At 44.0% G+C, this 20,817-nt stretch overlaps 1 protein-coding gene across 2 annotated transcripts in view; it reads right to left on the reverse strand.

Moving 5' to 3' along the window:
- The window catches only part of LOC130119050 (trinucleotide repeat-containing gene 6B protein-like), a 41,517-nt gene that overhangs the window by 14,019 nt on the left and 6,681 nt on the right, over positions 1–20,817 (reverse strand). For both annotated transcript variants that reach the window (XM_056287433.1, XM_056287434.1), the window contains exons 5-12: positions 17,958–20,744; positions 14,176–14,328; positions 11,888–12,078; positions 9,602–9,664; positions 8,907–9,065; positions 6,773–6,910; positions 5,391–5,642; positions 4,590–4,715 (exon numbers count right to left, since the gene is read on the reverse strand). In XM_056287433.1, coding sequence (XP_056143408.1) covers positions 4,590–4,715; positions 5,391–5,642; positions 6,773–6,910; positions 8,907–9,065; positions 9,602–9,664; positions 11,888–12,078; positions 14,176–14,328; positions 17,958–20,744 — 3,869 coding nt within the window. The remainder of the gene's footprint in view (positions 1–4,589; positions 4,716–5,390; positions 5,643–6,772; positions 6,911–8,906; positions 9,066–9,601; positions 9,665–11,887; positions 12,079–14,175; positions 14,329–17,957; positions 20,745–20,817) is intronic.

Below are 20,817 nucleotides of genomic sequence, written 5' to 3' on the forward strand. Positions count from 1 at the left end.
GTGTGCATGAGCTTAACTTCTGGTGTGCTGGTAAGTGATGTGCCTTTACGTTTCTGGGTGGGACCAGATGGAGGTGTGGGCAGCTTTGGTGGGATAGAGGAAGGGAGCTTGGGCTGCATTGTAGCTGGCATGCTGGTGGAGGGTGTGGCTTTAGGCTTCTGGGTAGAACCAGATGGAGGCTTTGGCAACTTGGAGGAACCTGACGGTTCTGTCTTCTTTTTCTTTCCTGCATCCACTTCATTTTCAAAGAAAACAGTAAGAGGACCCCACTGCTGAAGTAGACAGTTCACACACTGCCCCAAAGACAGCCATCTTGTGGAGGCCAGCTTGAGGATCTCCCTCACCTCTGCATCACACATGAACTGTATGTGATGTAGACTTGACTTCCTCTTGCTGCTTTTGTCCAGATAGTAATAAATGATGATAAGGAAGTCCTCAATGGTCACACTAAGCTGCCTGGATGCCCTCTCTGCAGCTAAGTGTATCAGGTGGCAGGCACAACCAACTAGGTAGATGTGTGGATGTTGTGCCTTCAAAAAAGCTGCTACGCCTTTCCCCAAGCCTTACATAACTGCAGCATTGTGAGCTGCAAAGCGGACACAATTTGACCATGGTATGCCTCTCTTCTTCGGTTCACCATCAAGCAATTCAAATATTGCTCTTCCAGTAGACTCTCTGGATTCACAAATCTTTAGCAACATCACAACTACCCTCCAAAGACTGGCATCAAAAATCCTAACCACAATGGGGTACATTTTCATGTTCTCCATATCTGTGCTCCCATCTGTAGTAAGGCTGAAGGGAGAGCGCTTCATTGCTTCTGTAATACACTCATCGTCATTCCTGGCCAGTGTTTTTACTATGGAGGCTGTCTTGGTTCTGGCACAGCCATACAGTTTGGCTATCTCACTATCAGGAAACATCTTCTTAAACAGTGGTCCGCCATGGTCTGCAGCAGCTAACGGCAAGTTGTGTTCTACAATGAATGTAGTGAAAAGGGTTTCTGCCCAAATTGGTCTCAAATCATGTGCTTGTAAGAATAATGCTTTAATTCTAGGGACTGAATGTAACAGCCAGTTTTTAAAAGTTTTTTCCCCTTCATGTGGCGCCGACAGTCTGCAAGACACACACACGCATAGGCATGCATGCACACACGTCATTCTTTATAATTCTAGTTTTGACTGTTAAAGTGATCAGGCAAAATTGTATAATTTGATCCGATTCTAAAATATCACTTGCACTGCCCTGGGCCATATTATTATATACATTGAAAGTCAAAAGTTTGAGTACATTGTATGTGTGCTTATACAAACCGATAGCCATAAGTGAATTGCATTGTTATTTAATACAAATGGAAATAATTTATTTTGTATATTGTAACACGTTTTCAGATTCAAGTATTTACAGAAACATGATATAATGTAAAACAAAATTATGTTGCAATGTAAACACTGTCAATTATGAATAAAACCCAAGTTTCTGTTCGAGATTTCCATTTTATTTAACAATTAAATAATTGAATCAGCTTATATAAGCACACATCATATAGGCCTATTGAAAAAAATGTAGCCTATTTAAGTGAAAAATTATCTGGGAATGTAGGCCTTTGTAACTAGAAGTTTAGCTATATTATTACCTGAAGCGCTTTGGTGGCTAATGTCAAACTCATAATTGCACAATGTGCAAAATGCATGGTGCGGCAGTTTTTGGGGCGGGGCACGGCCACTGCTCCTGATATGTTGCGAGGAACTTTAGGGGAGCATGGACTCGCTTCTTTTTAGTGGGTCTGTTGCTTGCTCCTTGTCAGTATACTCGTCGTCTGTAGTCATGATAATTTCCTAACTCCAAGGCTAGTTAGGACACACACACATTCCTCACCTGAGGAAACAGCCAGCCAGAGTGAAGAGGGGCAACGAGAGGGATAAAATCAATGGCATGCTGCCGTCGATTTGCAGCCTCTTGAAACGAAATTACGCATTTGTCAGTCACGCCAGCTTGATATTTGGGTGAAGGCGGGGGGGGGGGTGAATCCGGCGCTGTGATTGGTCGAACTCTTCTTCCTCTTTTTGGCAGGCTAGGCACTGCTGGTAGACTTGACTACTGCGCGTGCAATTGAACTCGTCGGCGTCAGCAGCTTTTTTTTGCGTAGTTTAGAGTAACAAATCGCACCAGCGTACTTTGATGTCAAAATGCGTACCTGCTACGCAAAATGTGTACAGGTTGGCAGGTCTGTTTCCAAAACACTAAAAATGATTTTATTTGCAGATGACACAAACTTACTTTGCAGTGGGGAGAACTTGGAACAACTTTTGGATACAGTAGGAGACTAACTGAAGAAACTAAAGAGTTGTTTAATTCAAATAAACTAACACTAAATTTAAGCAAAACAAAATTTCTGATATTTGGGAATCGGTCAACAAACTCAAACAAGAAGCTCCTGATAAATGATGTAGAAATCGAAAGAGTATCAGAAATCAAATTTCTTGGTATAATAATACACAAATTATGTTGGAAGCCACATATAAAGTATATTAAAGCAAAAATATCAAAGTCAATTGTAATATTATATAAAGTCAAAGATCTCCTGCATCAACCAGTACTATACACCTTGTACTGTTCCTTCATACTTCCATACATCACCTAATGTGTGGAAGTGTGGGGGAACACATACAAAACAAACGGCTCCAATCTTCATCCTTCAAAAAAGAGCCATGAGAATTGTAAACAAAACCACTTAAAGACAGCCAACAAACCCACTCTTTATCAAACTGAAAGCACTAAAATTTAAAGATTTGGTTTACCTCAAAGCAATTCAAATCATGTACAGAGTAAAAAATCCACAGTTACCCAACAGTGTCCAAAAGTAGTTCCAAATGAGGGAAAGTAAACACGATCTCAGAGGAATATGTATATTCAAAAAACAATTAGTGAGGACAAATGCAAAACTTATATAACTTATAACCATCAAAGGAGTTAATCTATGGAACAAAGAAGTGAAGATGTATCATTAATTAAGTTTAAAGACCTCTTTAAAAATAACACATTGAACAGATATAGGATGGATGAACAAAGAGGTAGACTGGAATAACATGACATAATACATGAAATGTAAGGTGCCTTGTTTGACTTGTGCTGTTTTGTTTATTTTGATTTCTATGCATTGTTTTTGTTTTCTTTTGAAATTTTGTTTTGGTTTGATTTGATTGATAATGTATAAAAAAGGGGTAGGACCAGAAAAGTTCTTTACTTCATCCTACGCCCTTTTCGAACATGGACTAGTTATTACTTGTGTTGTTACAGAGTTTGCAAAATATGTTCACTGTTATCTCCATTTGTTTTTGTATTCCTGCCTATATATTCTATTTTGTTATTTTAACATGTTAGAAATAAAATCAAACATTCAATAATTGTTTTGACGAAGGTGACTAAATCTCAGTTACTGTCCCAGGGAGCATTACAGTCACATAACCCCTCACATTACATTCTCCAAAACAGGGAAATACAGTAAACAGCAATGTACAGCACCTCCTGTCTTTAGACCTACATAAGGTGTATTTGATTCCCCTTTTCACCATTCTCTACACAACAGATGGTTTGAACCAGACATTTCTTACAAACAGTAGCGCCTAGGTCCTTTCACGTTGTTTTTTTTTTCCATTTCATGTCCCAGGATTAAGTTTTCAATTCAGTGTTTGTACGTCAAATTTCGAATAAGAGGCATCAAGTGTTTAAAGGCAATACCTCAGCAAAAAGAAATGAAAAACGTGGAAATTCCAAGGCCCAGTTTCCCACCATACCAATAACAAATAAAAAGCAGCAAAAGTTTTGATAATAAAATAGTGTGCAACCAAAGTCAAAGCCACACCCAAAATCATGTGCGTATGATATATAGCCTCGCACAGCCAGCCTAAATCTCACCAGCTCAGTATTTTTGTTATGAGATTAGTCTGGAAAGGATCCAGTAAGAATCGTTTGTGCCCGGCAGGTGGAAGCCAGACCAACCAACAAACTACAGGGAGGGTTTAAATAAGTGAGTAGCACAGCTATTGTTGTCGTTTTCCAAATACGGCACTGCTCGCTGTTTTTGGATTAGAAATAGTCACTGGTTTTGGATTAGAAATAATTAAAAGTGTTTTTCCCCAAGGAAAACAATCCATTGTGAGCAGTGCAGCTATTGTTGTTGCTTACTAAATACGGCACTGCTCACTGATTGTCATCGCCTCTAAACCTTCCTCGCATTTCGCTGATTGGTCTGGCATTCAGAAGCCGGACACAAATGACTCTCAATGGATCCTTTCCAGACAAATATTTCATAGAGAAAAAACTGAGCTGGTGAAAAAAATCAATGTAGTTCAAATCCCAGGGTGTAAAGGCACCACACAGGCAGAGCTGGTCACAGAGAATCGTGAGTACAACCAGATTGCTTAACCATTTTGTCTACCCAATCACAGAAGTTATTTGAATTTCTAATAAGCTAAGCGAACAACTTTTATCTTAAAGGCAGTAACCCCACCCCAAATTACATGCCGATACTGGTTGAGCACCTGACTACTTATTAGGAGATTTCACAAAAGCCTAGGCCAGCTAACCTGTTGTGGGTCTGACTGCTGCCTGAGAGGCTGAGGCTGAGGGAACTTCCTCTGGTTCTGCAGGAGCTGCTGTTGCTGTTGTTGCTGTTGTTGTTGTTGTTGTTGTTGCAGGAGAAGCTGACAAGCCTGTTGATTGGCAGGCAGAGTGGGGAGGGGAGATAAATAGGAAAATAGTTTAGTGCTCACATGCAAATATAATCATGTACTAAGGCTGGGTGATGTATTCTATTTCCTCAGTGATGTTTTGAAACTGCAGAAAGGTATACCATTTTGCAATCATTTCAACAACAGTTTATTTCAATTGAAAACAGAAATAAACTATGCATCAATATTATAAAAATTGTGCTAAAATTGGTTGAGAATGTCAATTTGAATGTTCGTGTCAACATAACTGCTAAACAGAAAGACATCAAAAAGGCATAACACCTAAGTGTACTTTATATTGTAAAAAGGGCGGTCAATTGTCAGTACACATCAAAAGTAAGAAAATTTCTATTTGGGCCATGAACATTAGAATTATTTTTTGCCTCGGTTAATCAGCTAGCTCAGCCCAAACTTTTTTAGACTGATATTTCTTTGGCCTTAACTATTATCTTAAAATACTTTTGTGATAACTGACATTACATTCGATTACTGTGACACAAGTACTCAATGTTAAAACTCATTAGCCCATTCATCATTTTTTATTCATACCAAATACAGTGTGCTAACATTGGCATAATCATGTGTCAATCACTCGCTCACCAAGTAAAAACACGCACACAGAACATCCCACTCTATTATAACATCCTAAGGACTCACCAGGTGGAACTGCTGGACATGGGGGTAAATGTTGCTAAGCATTGCAAGTTGCTGTGGGGACAGCTGTGGAGGGAACACGCCTCCACCGACACCTACTCCACCAACACCCCCCACTCCACCAACACCTCCCACTCCACCAACGCCACCTACTCCACCAATGCCCCCCATGCCACCAACACCTCCTACTCCGCCAACCACTCCGCCCATACTGGCACCAGGTGAGGGCATCTGCTTCAGCATAGGGCCTGGCACCTGCAAAACATATGAATCAATCTCACCAGGGCTGACTAGACACATTAGGATATCTGACATATAGCAAAACTAGCTATTAATAATGATGGTAAAGAACAGACAAACTAGCACAAATGCTCTTTGACTTAAGAGGGAAAAAATAATTTTTTAGTGGATTTCCCCCCCTAATTGTATTTAGCCAATTACCCCACTCTTCCGAGCCTTCCTGGTTGCTCCACCCCCTCTGCAGAGCCGGGGGAGGGCTGCAGACTACTACATGCCTCCTCCGATACATGTGGCGTTGCCAGCCGCTTCTTTTCACCTGACAGTGAGGAGTTTCACCAGGGGGACGTAGCAAGTGGGAGGATCATGCCATTCCCCCCCAATCCCCCCTCCCCTCTGAACAGGCGCCCCGACTGACCAGAGGAGGCGCTAGTGCAGCGACCAGGACACATACCCACATCCGGCTTCCCACCCGCAGACATTGCCAATTTTGTCTGTAGGGATGCCCGAGTAAGCCGGAGGTAACCCGGGGATTCGAACCGGTGATCCCCATGTTGGTAATGTAATGTGCATGGATAAGTAGACACGTTGGCCCTCGGCTAACGGGTCGGACCCTTTAGTCAAGCGGTTAGCGAGGTCTCCCGCGGTGTGGGCGATACGGGTTCACGTCCCGGCTGCGGCAGTTCCTGTGGTTGCCCCCCAAATTCGCTACATTGGTGTCAGAAGTGGGATGGTGAGACCGTAAGGCCATCGGAAGCGTATGCGCCCAGAGTCGTGAAGGAGCTGATATGCTTAAGCGCGGCGACACGCTTCCCGAAGGAGGGGGGTAGTGTAACGTGCATGGGTAAGTAGACACGTTGGCCCTTGGCTAACGGGTCGGACCCTTTAGTTGACTGGTTAACGTTGTCGCCTGCGGTGCGGGAGATACGCGTTCGTGTCCTGGCTGCGGCAGTTCCTGTGGTTACCCCCTGAATTTGCTACAGTAAGCAACGGAATAGACCGTCATGCCACCCGGACACCCCTATGATCATACATTTTAGGAGAAGTCCTGAAAACACAGAACACACAGTGTATTTTCAAGTATACCTCTTCAGTGCTTTTAATGATATAGTTGACATGTTCTTAAAAATGCTAGAAGGGTAGTAGACCTGAGTGGACAGGAACTGATGAGGCACTTGAGCACGTAAACCCTGGGATGCATTCATGGGATGCATGCCTGGCTGGTGCATCCCTCGAGGCTGGGGCATCCCCCCACCACTGCCACTAAACACTCCATGGCCACCCATCTAAGAGCACAAAAGAACATATCATGTGACTATCATACTATAAAAGAGATAGAAAGCCATTGGCACTATATAGCTTTTACTTGAAAATATTAATGATATAAATATATATATACAGTGGGGAAAATAATTATTTGACCCCTTGCTGATTTTGTAGGTTTGCCCACTTACAATGAATGCAACAGTCTATAATTTTAATCATATGTACATTTTAACAGTGAGAGACGGAATCCCAAAGAAAATTCCAGAAAATCACATCATATGAATTTATAAAAATTAATAACCGTCTGATTTAGAAAAATAAGTATTTGATCCCCTACCAAACAGCAAGTATTCTGGCTCCCACAACCAGTTAGTTTTTCTTTAAGATGCACCCCCAATCCCAACTAATTACCCACATAAAATACACCTGCATCACCTCGTTACCTGTACAAAAGATACCTGTCCACACCCAATCAATCAGATTTCAACATCTCCATCATGGGCAAGACCAAAGAGCTGTCTAAGGACACCAGGGACAAGATTGTAGACCTGCACAAGGCTGGGATGGGCTACAAGAGAATTGGAAAGCATCTTCGAGAGAAAGTAACAACTGTCGGTGCAGGTATCAGGAAATGGAAGGAACACCACACCACCGCCAACCTCCCTCGGTCTGGGGCTCCACGCAAGATCTCGCCTCTTGGGGTGTCCCTGATCATGCGAACGGTGAGGAATCATCCCAGAACCACAAGGGGGGAACTGGTTAATGACCTGAAGGCATCTGGGACCACAGTTACAAAGCAAACGGTTGGTAACACACTACGCCGTCATGGATTAAAATCCTGCAGTGCACGCAAGGTCCCACTGCTGAAGAAGGCACATGTACAGGCCCGTCTGCAGTTCGCCAATGAACACCTGGACGACTCAGAAGAGGCCTGGAAGAAGGTGATGTGGTCAGATGAGACCAAAATAGAACTTTTCGGGCTCAACTCAACTCGCCATGGTTGGAGGGTGAAGAACACGGAGTACAACCCAAAGAACACCATCCCCACCGTCAAGCATGGGGGTGGCAACATCATGCTTTGGGGGTGATTTTCAGCCAAGGGGACAGGACAACTCCATCACATTGAGGGGAGGATGGACGGGGCCATGTATTGTGGAATTCTGGACCAACACCTCCTTCCCTCAGTGAGAGCACTGAAGATGGGTCGTGGATGGGTGTTCCAACACGACAACGACCCAAAGCACACCGCCAAAGCAACCAAAGAGTGGCTGAAGAAGAAGCACATCAAGCTTCTGGAATGGCCTAGCCAGTCTCCAGACCTGAATCCAATCGAAAATCTTTGGAGGGAGCTTAAAATTCGGGTTGCCATGCGACAGCCTCGAAACCTGAACGATTTGGAGCTTGTCTGCAGGGAGGAGTGGGCCAACATCCCTGCCGAAATGTGCACAAACCTTGTCAGAAACTATAAAAACCGTTTGACATCTGTGCTGGCCAATAATGGCTTTTCTACTAAATATTAACATAGTGTTTGTCCAGGGGTTCAAATATTTATTTTGGACCGAAAATATGCAAATAAATTCATAAAATTCATGCAAAGTCTTATTCCACTTTTTTTGGTCATATTCTGTCTCTCACTGTTAAAATGAACCTACGCTTAAAATTATAGACTGTTGCACTCGTTGTAAGTGGGCAAACTTACAAAATCAGCAAGGGGTCAAATAATTATTTTCCCCACTGTACCTCATGCTGCATCAATGTTCTTTTACTTGTCCATTTATTCTGACCATTAGTCAGTCTAAACTAATTCAGGACCTAGAAAAGCTATTTGACGTACACTAAACAACACCTAGGAAAGCTATTTGACGTACACTAAACAACACCTAGGAAAGCTATTTGACGTACACTAAACCACTAAAAAAAACATTAACAAGCTTTACCATGAGACATGTAAATAATTTTTCAATACAGTAGGTAATGCTTCACATTTCATATAGCACTTTCAAAGCAGTGTCATACTTTGTCACCATAGGGCCCCATGTCACCGGTTCCCATCTCTTTGGAACTGGGCATGCGGTAGCCTCCTCCGCTCCTTCCTCCTCTACGCATCTCTCCATTATAGTCAGTCATTCCCCTCTTATCTCCTTCCATCTTCTTGTCAACACCTGAATCGTCACCCTGTGAAATAGACCAAGTTATAAATGCTAAAGGCTTAAAATGACTTCTTCATAATTCTGCAGGTCTGGTTGGTACTCCAGCCCCCACAATGGAATTCTCAAAAGTTGTTATATAATTGAGTGATTAAGGTCAGTTATAACTAAATTTAATTAATCTAAAAAAAGAGGCTTTATGTGGAGGCTTAAGACATAAGACAGATCTTTTGGGGGGGGGGCACACTATAGCTTCTCTTATCAGAAATAGTGGCATGAATATATCAGATTAATAATGATAAAAAATGAATCATTAGTATTCTAATCATATTAGCATTATAATAGAATATTACAAGAATACAATTACACCTTTTCATTGATCTCAGTATAGAAGATGTTAAGATGGATGCGGGGGGGACAACATCCAAACACACTAACATTCTTGCTATCCCCCATTAAAATGGTAAAACTGCCTCATGTACCAGAATGTCACAGGTGTGGACCCAGGGCAAGAATACCCAAAGATGTTTTTGGGCGATTCTTTTTTAGGGATCTGTATCTTACCAGTAACCCCATGTTTGCAAATTGACGCGACATTGGATTCATCCAGTTATCCCCTCCTCCAGCCTTTAGGGAACAAAAATATTCCAGTTACTTAGTCAGTTAACCTGATTCAAAATAAACCATACAAACCTAAAAATGTTTTCTTGAATATAAAAAAACAACAAATCAATAGCTATAATGAAAGAAAAACATACAACTGTCCAGGTTTTCCCTGCCTTTCTCAGGGACTGGGTTAAAGTCCATGAAGACTTGGTGTTGCCATATCGGGAGGGAATTTTTGTGCCAAGGTGTGCCACAGCTCTAAATCTATTCTCACTGTGCTTGGTGTAGGTGATGGGTAATTTTCTGTGTCATAAAAATTATTACAACACAAATAATCTCCTTTATCATTTTCCATCTAATACAGTGCATCCAGAAAGTATTCACACCCCTTCACTTTCCCCACATTTTGTTATGTTACAGCCTTATTCCAAAATGGATTAAATTCCTTTTTTTTCTCATCAATCTACATATGATACCCCATAATGACAAAGCGAAAAAGGTGTTGTAGAAATTTTTGCAAATTTATTAAAAATAAAAAACTGAAATATTGCATGTACGTAAGTATTCACACCCTTTACTCAGTACTTGGTTGAGGCACCCTTGGCAGCGATTATAGCCTCAAGTCTTCTTGGGTATGAAGCTACAAGCTTGGCACACCTATATTTGGGGTATTTCTCCCATTCTTCTCTGCAGATCCTCTCGAGCTCTGTAAGGTTAGATGGGGAGCGTCGCTGCACAGCTATTTTCAGGTCTTTCCAGAGATGTTCAATGGGATTCAAGTCTGGGCTCTGGCTAGGCCACTCAGGGACATTCACAGACTTGTCCCAAAGCCACTCCTTCGTTGTCTTGGCTGTGTGCTTAAGGTCGTTGTCGTGTTGAAAGATAAACCTTCGCCCCAGTCTGAGGTCCTGAGTGCTCTGGAGCAGGTTTTTATCAAGTATCTCTCTGTACTTTGCTCCATTCATCGTTCCCATGATCCTGACTAGTCTCCCAGTTCCTGCCGCTGAAAAACATCCCCACAGCATGATGCTGCCACCACCGTGCTTCACTGTAGGGATGGTATTAGCAAGGTGATGAGAGGTGCCTGGTTTCCTCCAGACGTGACGTTTGGCATTCAGGCCAAAGAGTTCAATCTTGGTTTCATCATACCAGAGAATCTTGTTTCTCATGGTCTGAGAGTCCTTTAGGTGCTTTCTGGCAAACTCCAAGTGGGCTGTCATGTGCCTTTTACTGAGCAGAGGCTTCCATCTGGCCACTCTACCATAAAGGCCTGATTGGTAGAATGCTGCAGAGTTGGTTGTCCTTCTGGAAAGTTCCGCCATCTCCACAGAGGAACGCTGGAGCTCTGTCAGAGTGACCATCGGGTTCTTGGTCACCTCCCTGACCAAGGCTCCCGCGATTGCTCAGTTTGGCTTGGCGGCCAGCTCTAGGAAGAGTCCTGGTAGATCCAAACTTCTTCCGTTTATGAATGATGGTGACCACTGTGCTTTTCGGGACCTTCAAAGCTGTAGAAATTTTTTTGTACCCTTCCCCAGATCTGTGCCTCGATACAATCATGTCTCGGAGGTCCACAGACAATTCCTTTGACTTCATTGCTTGGTTTCTGCTCTGACATGCACTGTCAACAGTGGGACCTTATATAGACAGGTGTGTGCCTTTCCAAATCATGTCCAATCAATTTAATTAACTACGGGTGGACTCCAATCAAGATGTAGCGACATCTCAAGGATGATCAGTGGAAACAGGATGAACCTGAGCTCCATTTTGAGTGTCATAGCAAAGGGTGTGAATACTTATGTACATGCAATATTTCAGTTTTTTATTTTTAACAAATTTGCAAAAATTTCTACAAAACCTTTTTCACTTTGTCATTATGAGGTATTGTGTGTAGATTGATGAGGAAAAAAAAGGAATTTAATCCATTTTGGAATAAGGCTGTAACATAACAAAATGTGGGGAAAGTGAAGGGGTGTGAATACTTTCCGGATGCACTGTATATCAAAGGCTCATTATCGTGATCACCATCATTAATTTCAGTGCCGTATGTGTTTTGTGTAGGGGTCTGACTGTTTTCAATTGGGCAGCTCATCAGACTGATGTATTATCAACTGCTTGACATGACAAACATGAAACCCAGTTGCTTCCTTCTACACGAAACAGCATTTTAAACATTCCACTAGATAACCAAATGTAATCAAATTCATATGAACTGCTCTGTATGACATGGATGCTCACTCTTCCCACCTTTATGTTCCCTCTTTTTCCACCATGACTTTGACCCCAGCCTCCAGAATTGAAGGAAGAACTGCTTCCCTGGGAGCCGGTGCTGTTCCAAACCCCACCACCACCATCATCTTCCTCATCCCAGCTGGGGTGACGGGAAGCGGCCACAGAGCCCTCACTCTTCCCTCCCCAGGTTTCCATCGACTTGGAGCCTGGGGTAAAAGCAAAAGTTTTTTCATGACAGACATTTAACAAAACATTTTTATATTTTCCTGTACGGAGTTGCTGGGTAAAAAGTTTCAACACTTATTTGAAAGGACTGAATCAGACAATGTTTTGAAGACCAAGAACACAGCAACTTCAAAACCTGACTGATTATGAAAACATGTGGCATGACACACAATTTCTTAAAGGGAAATTTCACCGATGGAGTTATGTATGTGCAATTAATACTGGTGAGTAATGTAATTAAGTCCTCACTATGTACTATATTGACAGAGAAATCAGTGTTGTCCTGCTCAGTCTTTTCCACAGCGTCTACATGTACCAAAAGGCATGGCTTCATGCTAGCTTCTGTACCATCCATTCATTATCTGAACCACTTATCCTGGAGTCTATGCCAGCAGCCACTGGGCGGCAGGCGGGGAGACACCCTGGACAGGCCGCCAGACTGTCACACACACACACACACACACACACACACACACACACACACACACACACACACACACACACACACACACACACACACACACACACACACACACACACACACACACACATTCATACCTAGGGACAATTTAGTACTTTTGAATCACCTGACTTACATGTCCTTGGACTGTGGGAGGAAACCGGAACCCACGGAGGAAACCCACGCAGACATAGGGAGAACATGCAAACTCCACACAGAGGATGACCCGGGATGACCCCCAAGGTTGGACTACCCCGGGGCTCGAACCCAGGACCTTCTTGCTGTGAGGCGACCGCGCTAACCACTGCGCCACCGTGCCCCCCTGTACCATGGCGCTTCTGTAGTCATCCATAAAATCCTTTGCGCTAGTGTTGTGGGATGTCTTTTCTACCATCGGAAACATAAGCTTAGTCAAGAGAATGAGGATGTGTTGATTTTTTTTTTGAACAGCATCTTTAGAGTAGATTAGAGTATTAGAAACCCTGCTAGGCGATTAGTTTTTCCAGCCACCAAATAGCGTCACTATATGTCACTTAGTGGCCAGAAAGAAAAACTCGGTTTCACTGCCACTCCAGAGATGCAGAAATTATCGTAAACAACTGTAGGTGTTTTTCATCCGCTATCACTGCTCAGATAGACAGAAATACTAATGTGGTGAATTTTCTCTTTAAAGTTTTGCTCTGTCACATTCACACTTGATGATTAGGCGTAGACTAGGTTTATCACACAAAATTATTTCACCTAGATTATCCTGCCAATTTCTGACATGTGACCAAGACCTCTAGTTTCAAGCAACTTCTGAAATCCAACATGACACCAATCAAATCATCAAATCAAAAATGCCAGCAGATAACCTGACTCAGCTCGCAGCACTGAAAAACATTTAACTGTAACTAAAAATTGATAAACAAATGAAAAAACAAGTTTGAGTAAATGTTTATTCTTCTATGTGTGTTTGTGCAAGTTATATATATATATTTTATTATTTTTTTTGATTTCCCCCCCTTTTTCTCCCAAAATGTACTTGGCCAATTACCCAACTCTTCCGAGCCATGCCGGTCGCTGCTCCACCCCCTCTGCCGATCCGGGGAGGGCTGCAAACTACTACATGCCTCCTCCGATATATGTGGAGTCGCCAGCCGCTTCTTTTCACCCGACAGTGAAGAGTTTCACCAGGGGAACGTAGCACGCGGGAGGATCACGCTATTACCCCCAGTTCCACCTCCCCCCTCAACAGGCGCTCCAACTGACCAGAGGATGCGCTAGTGCAGTGACCAGAACACATACCCACATCAGACTTCCCACACACAGACATGGCCAATTCTGTCTGTAGGGACGCCCGACCAAGCCGGCAAGTTATATCTTCAATTCTTCTCCGCGCTTTTGCTTCACCTCACAACTTGAAACCAGAAAATTATTTGTAGTTGCTTTAACGAAGCAATAGTTTTGTTGCTTAATATGCAGCTCAGTGTCTTGGATCCTGCTAAGTTGACTGTTGTATGTATATTCAACATGTATAATATGTATATTCAAAAGTTGTAGGTATATTCAACAAAAACAGAACACAAATCCTTCAAAAAGGGTTTCAATTAAGACATCTTTCTCATCAGATTCTCACCAGACTTGCTGGGGTTGGGTGAGGGGTTTCTCCAACCAGAAGCCTTTCCAGGCTCATCGGGATCACCCCAACCTGTGGGTGCATCTGATGTCTGTCCCCAGGCAGCTGTACCGTTGTCCACAGACTGTCCAGTTCCTGTCCACATGCCTGGGCCTGAGTAAAGTACAAGACTGATGAGTAAGCTTCCCAATGGAGTGAAACACACTGTGGTCACAAATTCAAGCACTGCAGCAACAGATTTTTTACCACAGACTAAATAATTAGTGTTAAAAATTAAGTGACTTAGGGCATCCGGGTAGCGTGGCGGTCTATTCCGTTGTCTACCAACACGGGGATTGTTGCTCGAATCCCCGTGTTGCCTTCGGCTTGGTCAGGCGTCTCTACAAACACAATTGGCCGTGTCTGCGGGTGGGAAGCCAGATGTGGGTATGTGTCCTGGTCACTGCATTAGCGCCTCCTCTGGTTGGTCGGGGTGTCTGTTCGGGGGGGGGCACTGGGAGGAATAGCGTGATCCTCCCATGCGCTACGTCCCCCTGGGGAAAATCTTCACTGTCAGGTGAAAAGAAGTGGCTGGCGACTCCACATGTATCGGAGGAGGCACGTAGTAGTCTGCAGCCCTCTCGGATCGGCAGAGGGGGTGGGACAGCAACTGGGACGGCCCGAAAGAGCAGGGTAATTGGCCAAGTACAATTGGGGAGAAAGGGGGGGGGATTAAGTGACTCAGTAACTAGGTAGGCTTAAAGTTAAATTAAGGCTGAAATTGCAAAGAAGGGTACAAAAGGGAGATCAGTTTACTTTACTGATTTGACGTCTGAGGAAGTCTTATTACTCAATGGGATATCCACTGTCCGAAAACTCATCTTTTCTTAACATTATGGAATAAAAGTTCATTTTGTGCCAGTTAATATCAGGGAACAGTTCACTATTTCATGATTAAGTAATTTATATTTTTAAATATTGAGTAATAATTAGGGTTTGGGTATAACTAGGATTTAGTAAATTTCAATTCTGCTTATTGAATCTGGTTATCGAATCCCGATTCCTTTACTTTTAGAGGAAGACACCGAAATGTTCAAAAATCCCACACTACTATTTCAATATAGTATTTGGGGTTTAAGACATTGGTCATCTCCTTGCAAACCTGTGAATTACATTACTACACCTAGAGATTAACATTCCATGGAATTCCAATTCTAATTTTACTATCATAAAATCTACCAACTGTATATACAGCCAATTTCAACATTAATAATAGCAATTTATATAGTAAAAAATATTCTGTTTAACACCAGGATATGTCTTGCTTACCCAAATAAGACTAAATGGTTGAGAAGGGACTAAACTCTTTCATAAAAAACCTCGTCACTGCTAAGGGATGTTTATTTACCCTCATCTGCCCCTCATTGCAATGGCGTTTCTCTCTCTGGGGATGGACTTGATGAGGGGGGATGTATGCTCTGTGCTAGCTGACCCTGGAGCTTCTTCCCTTGTATGAATTCATGGCGAGTTTTCCCGTTTTAATGCTCAACCCATTTAATTTGTTTTGCAAACACAACTGAAATTACGCTTTCAGGATTCGATAAGGGGCTTCAAAGCTCATGTTATGAATGAATACCCAGTTTTTCGATAACTGGAACCTGTTCAAAGTTAACACTAGACCGACTGGGGATTTCACTTCTACCTAAAACGCTCATGGGCGGTCAAAATGACCTCCGGTTTTCAAAATCTATACTCTGTCAAGATAAATACCCAGTTGAGATATTAATGCATTGCATAAGTTAGCATGTCTGTTAGGAAACGACTGACAACAAAATTAACATTTTAACGACTTTAATACTATTTTTAAACTGTCTGAACTTCAGAGAGACATGATTGAACTTGATTGAATAGCAAAATTGAAAAAGTGAAAATATTACCTGAAATAGTGACATGATGCACATGATCATGCGCAAATTATGAGCGGTCATTTTGACCGGTCATGGTCGTTTTAGGTAGATCTTATCATAACTAGTTTTCTTGTGCAATAGATCTAAAACTCAGATTAATGCAAAAATATTTAATGCAAAAACTATTGCCGAACAAATCATTGACCATCTCAACAATAGCTCCTTCCCACTGCACCCATTGCAATTTGGATTCAGGGTAATCACTCAACAGAAACGGCTACATGCTATTTCATAGAAAAAGTGAAGGCATCAATGGTCAAAGGCGAGGCTGTAAGGGCCGTGTTCCCTTCATCTACAGAAAGCATTTGATACCGTTTATCATAACATCCTACTGCATAAACTACTCAACTTCAATCTTTCCACAGAATTTGCCAACCTTATCAGATCCTACCTCTCATCTTGCTCCCAGTTTGTCAAAATCGATAATTATACATCTAATTCTCGAGATCTATCAACTGGTGTCACACAGGGCTCTATACTGGGTCCAATCCAATTCAGTATGTATATTAATGATCTACCTTCTGTGTGTGGAAAATGTGACATCTTAATGTATGCTGATGAGAATCATTTTTTCTCATGGTAAAACAACAGGGGAGGTAGCAATCAAGTTAACAAACGTGAAGGTCACATCCTGGCTTAACCAATGTTGTCTGCAACTGAATGTGTCGAAAACAGTTTTTACGTTTTTCTCAAAAGGCAACAGCATAAATGTAGAGCAAGATATTCTCATCCAGGGAGAGAGACTACAAGTCAGAATACAAATACTTAGAAGTACACAGATTCAAACCTCGGCTTCAAAACCCACATAAAAAGGGTCTGCAATAAAGTAAAGTTTAGTTTGGCAAATTTCAGGTTTATCAGAGACTTCCTATCAACTGAGGCAGCAAAGATATACTTCCACTCAATGGTTGTTTCCTACATCACCTATTGTCTGATAAGCTGGTCTAACACACACTCTATGGCACTAAAACCACTGGAATCATTATACAAACAAGCAATCAAAACCTTAGACAAGACGCCGTTCACTTTTCATCATTGCCATATTCTAAAAAAGTATAATCTACTTAGTTGGGAAAACCTCATCAAATACAAAAATGTCTGCCTAGTTTATAAGATCATGCATGGTTTAGCTCCTCCTCCTCTGTCCAGCTTCATCAACTTCAAATCTACCACAAACAGAGCTACTAGAGGTGCAGCTAGAGGGGACTGCACAATCCCACTCAGGAGATCTGCATTTAGTCAGGCCGTCTTCTCCTTTAGAGCGTCACGTCAATGGAACTCAGCACCACAATCAATTAGAGAGTCCCCATCCTATTATTCATTTAAGTGTAATGTCAAGAAGTGGTTTATTAAGAACCAACAATGTCAACATTGATGCTATTCGCACACACTTTTAACATGTTGTTTAACTGTATTATACAATAGCTGTGTTGTATGTCTACTTTTTTATATATATATTATTTTCTATATTATCTCTATTATCTTTTTCTACATTATTTGTATATTCTGTATATATTTTCTCGTTTGTTTGCTCTTGTTGTTCTTGTAAATAAACTATGTTGTATGTTTTTGTTGTTTGCACTATTTTATTATCCTAGGATGCCTAACAACATCAGGCAAAGGGACTGCTGATGGAAACTAGCTTCTTAGCTAACTTGGGTACATTTACATTTGTTTCAAATGTTGGTTAATGTGCATTGTCCCTTCACAAATACATGTTTAAACATGTACTTTTTCCCATGATGAAAATTCTTAGTATTTTGGAAATGCAGATGCAATAAGGTCCTTGCAAATGAACAAAAAACCTAATGGTTCAATTTGGAATCCTTTACTTACCCATTGAAGGGGTTGTGTCCCTGTTGGGCTGCATCCCCTGCTGCCTCCTTGGTGGTGGTTGTTGTTGCATGGACGGCGGTGGGCCCTGTTGAGTATGAGCTTGGCCAGATGGGGCATTGTTTTTGTCCCACAAATTCACATTCTTGCTGTTGTAGCGAGTGGGGTCTCCCCAGGCTGAAGTGCCATCATCGATCTCCATTTTACGGCTAATTGACTGAGGAGAAGGCTCCTCCCAGCCACTGGGTTCCAAGGACTCACCCCCACCCCCGGGGATCTGGGGGATTGGGCCAGAGGTCCAGCCTGGACTTTGGTTCTGATTCTTGGATGGTGGACCTCCACCTCCAACACAGGACCGGCTGCCCCACCCCCCATGCAGGGATGCCCCGGGTGGCTGCTGGCCCTGTGATTGGTGCTGCTGTTGATTTGGGGCTTTCATTGTTGCCACTTGGCTGTTTGGTATCTGTGCTGCTGCTGTGTGTGACTTGACACTCCCCCAGTCCTGATTGGGTTTGCCACCGCTCGTATCACCTCCCCAACCTCCTCTCTGAGAACCACCTTCTTCCATATTACCCCAAGAAGATCCCTCATCAGAGTTAGTTCCACATCTGCCTCTCCCATCTCCCCATCCTCCTCCAGGTTTGGAGTCTCTTTGTCCCCAGTCTCCACCCATCTCTTTCCACCCTCCTGTTCCTTTATCTTCGGGACCACCTCCCCATCCACTACCCTGTTCTCCATAGTCTCTCCAGTTCCCTCCTCCTCCTCTACGTTCTCCCCAATCCTTTTCTTCACCCCCCCATCCTTTACCCTGGCTCTCAGGCGGCGGATCGCCCCAGCCTCCAGCTGCCTTCCCCGGTTTGGCCTCAACATCCTCCACTGGAGAGCCTGGCTTCCTCATATCGCCACCAGCCATGTGAGGAACGCGGGCAGGCTGTGCAGCACCACTGTCCCAGCCGTCCCTCACTGGCCCAGGGCCAGAGTTCACAGCAGCAGATGGGTCAGTAGTCAATGAACTGGTATTAGACTGGTACCCAGGACCCCGACTGGTGGTGGTGTTCATGGATGATGACAAAGCAGAGGAAGAAGATGAAGATGCGCCCCTTTCACTTCTATGTCCTCCTCCTGCTGTGGTGTCCAGATCCCAAGCCACGTTCTGTCGGATCTGGGTCTGCCCCCAGCCTACATTAGAAAGAACCTTAGGGTCCAGGTCAGACCGATTGAGCATGCTCCGTAAGGCCACTTCAGCGTTGGGAGTCTGGTGGGGGCGATGTCGCCCAGAGTTCTCCTGCTTCTGATTGTGTGGTCCACTTCCAACACTTCCTCCGCCATTTCCAGGAATGGAGCCTCCCCCACAGGACGGAGGCCCTCCACCAGCTCTACCTTCACCCTGTCCACCCCCACCTCCCCCCCACTCCCCTAAACCCCCTTCCTCACTTTCAACCCCTTTCTGATTGTCCCAAGCTCTTGTTATAGTTGCAAATGTTGGAGAGGCAGAGTCTTTAGATACACCACCGTCAACACCTACGCTACCTCCACTACTGCTGCTGTTGCTGCTCCCACCACCACTTCCTATTGCAAGGTTACCAGAACCTCCCCCACCCAACTCTTGCTCTGAACTCCCTCCTTCCCAAGCTCCCTGAGATACCACTGCGGTATTTGAGCTACCATCAGTTCCCCTGCCCCACCCTGCCTTCTCACCCTGGCTACCAAAACCCCATACTTTTCCCTCCTGCCCCTGAGCTCCAACTCCTCCTCCTCCTACCCACCCAACAGTCTGTGAGGCACCTGTATTGAGGTCAGAGGAGGTCAGTGGCATGGCTCTCCATGAAGAGGAAGCTGTAGAGGAGGATGATGATGAGCAGGACAGATTACCAGTCCCCCCTCCTCCGTCACCAACATCCCCACAGTCCATCCCATCTCCACCCCCTTGATTTGGTCCTGACCCTGCTCCTACTGCTCCTCCCACTGATCCTACCTCTGGCCCCACGCCACCCCAGTGCTGCAGCTGTTCTCCGCCCCTGGCTCCTACTGCCGTCTCAGGGTGCTGCTGATGGAGGCCGGCCTGATTCACAGACAACACAGGGTGAGTGGTGATAAGGTTGCTGCTGGCAGAAAATGGGGAAGCTGAAGAAATCGACGACTGTTGAGGAAGGCCCTCGCTGGCTGAAGCAGATGTTCCATCCTGCACCAGGGCAGGCCAGGCAGAGGGGTTGGTGTTGGGGTTGAAGTTGGCACCAGGAACTCCACCGTTGCTGCTGTCCCCAGGGCTCTCCTGAGGCCCAGGAAGAAGATGAGAGACTTTGGAATTGAAGAATGCCCCAGCTCCCGGCCCACCCTCTGCAGAAGAAGCTGAGGAGCCCCACACAATGCCACCTGACTGGACACATTCACTGAGTGCAGATGAGGAAGAAGGAGAAGAGGAGCGTGGAAGGGAGGGATTGTCCGAGTTCCCTGCTCCACCTCCTGCTGCCCCACCTCCCTTCTGCTGGATGGTTCTTTCACTCCATGAGGCACTGCTGCTGCTGTTACTGGGGCTGTCTTGCTCCCGTCCCCCTCCTCCTCCCTCGGACGCCAATTTGGCCCCACCTAGGATGCTAGGCCACTCCTCCAGATCAGTTCCATCCACAATCACCTTCTCCCAGCCCTGAGAGGAAGGCTGGCTGCCAGAGCCCGCCCCCCATGTGGAATTTGCATAAGTTGAAGTAGTAGAAGAAGATGACAGAGCAGCGACGCATGATGAGGATAAGGAGGAGTGGGGGGGTGAAGGAGAGGATGAACCCAGGTTTGGATCTAGAAGAAAAAGAGCTTTGACTACGCAGGCATTGTTTTACCATAACAAAGACTAAGATGATGAGTGACACTT

The sequence above is a fragment of the Lampris incognitus genome, chromosome 10, assembly GCF_029633865.1.
Source record: "Lampris incognitus isolate fLamInc1 chromosome 10, fLamInc1.hap2, whole genome shotgun sequence".
In the NCBI taxonomy this organism is placed as follows: Eukaryota; Metazoa; Chordata; class Actinopteri; order Lampriformes; family Lampridae; genus Lampris; species Lampris incognitus.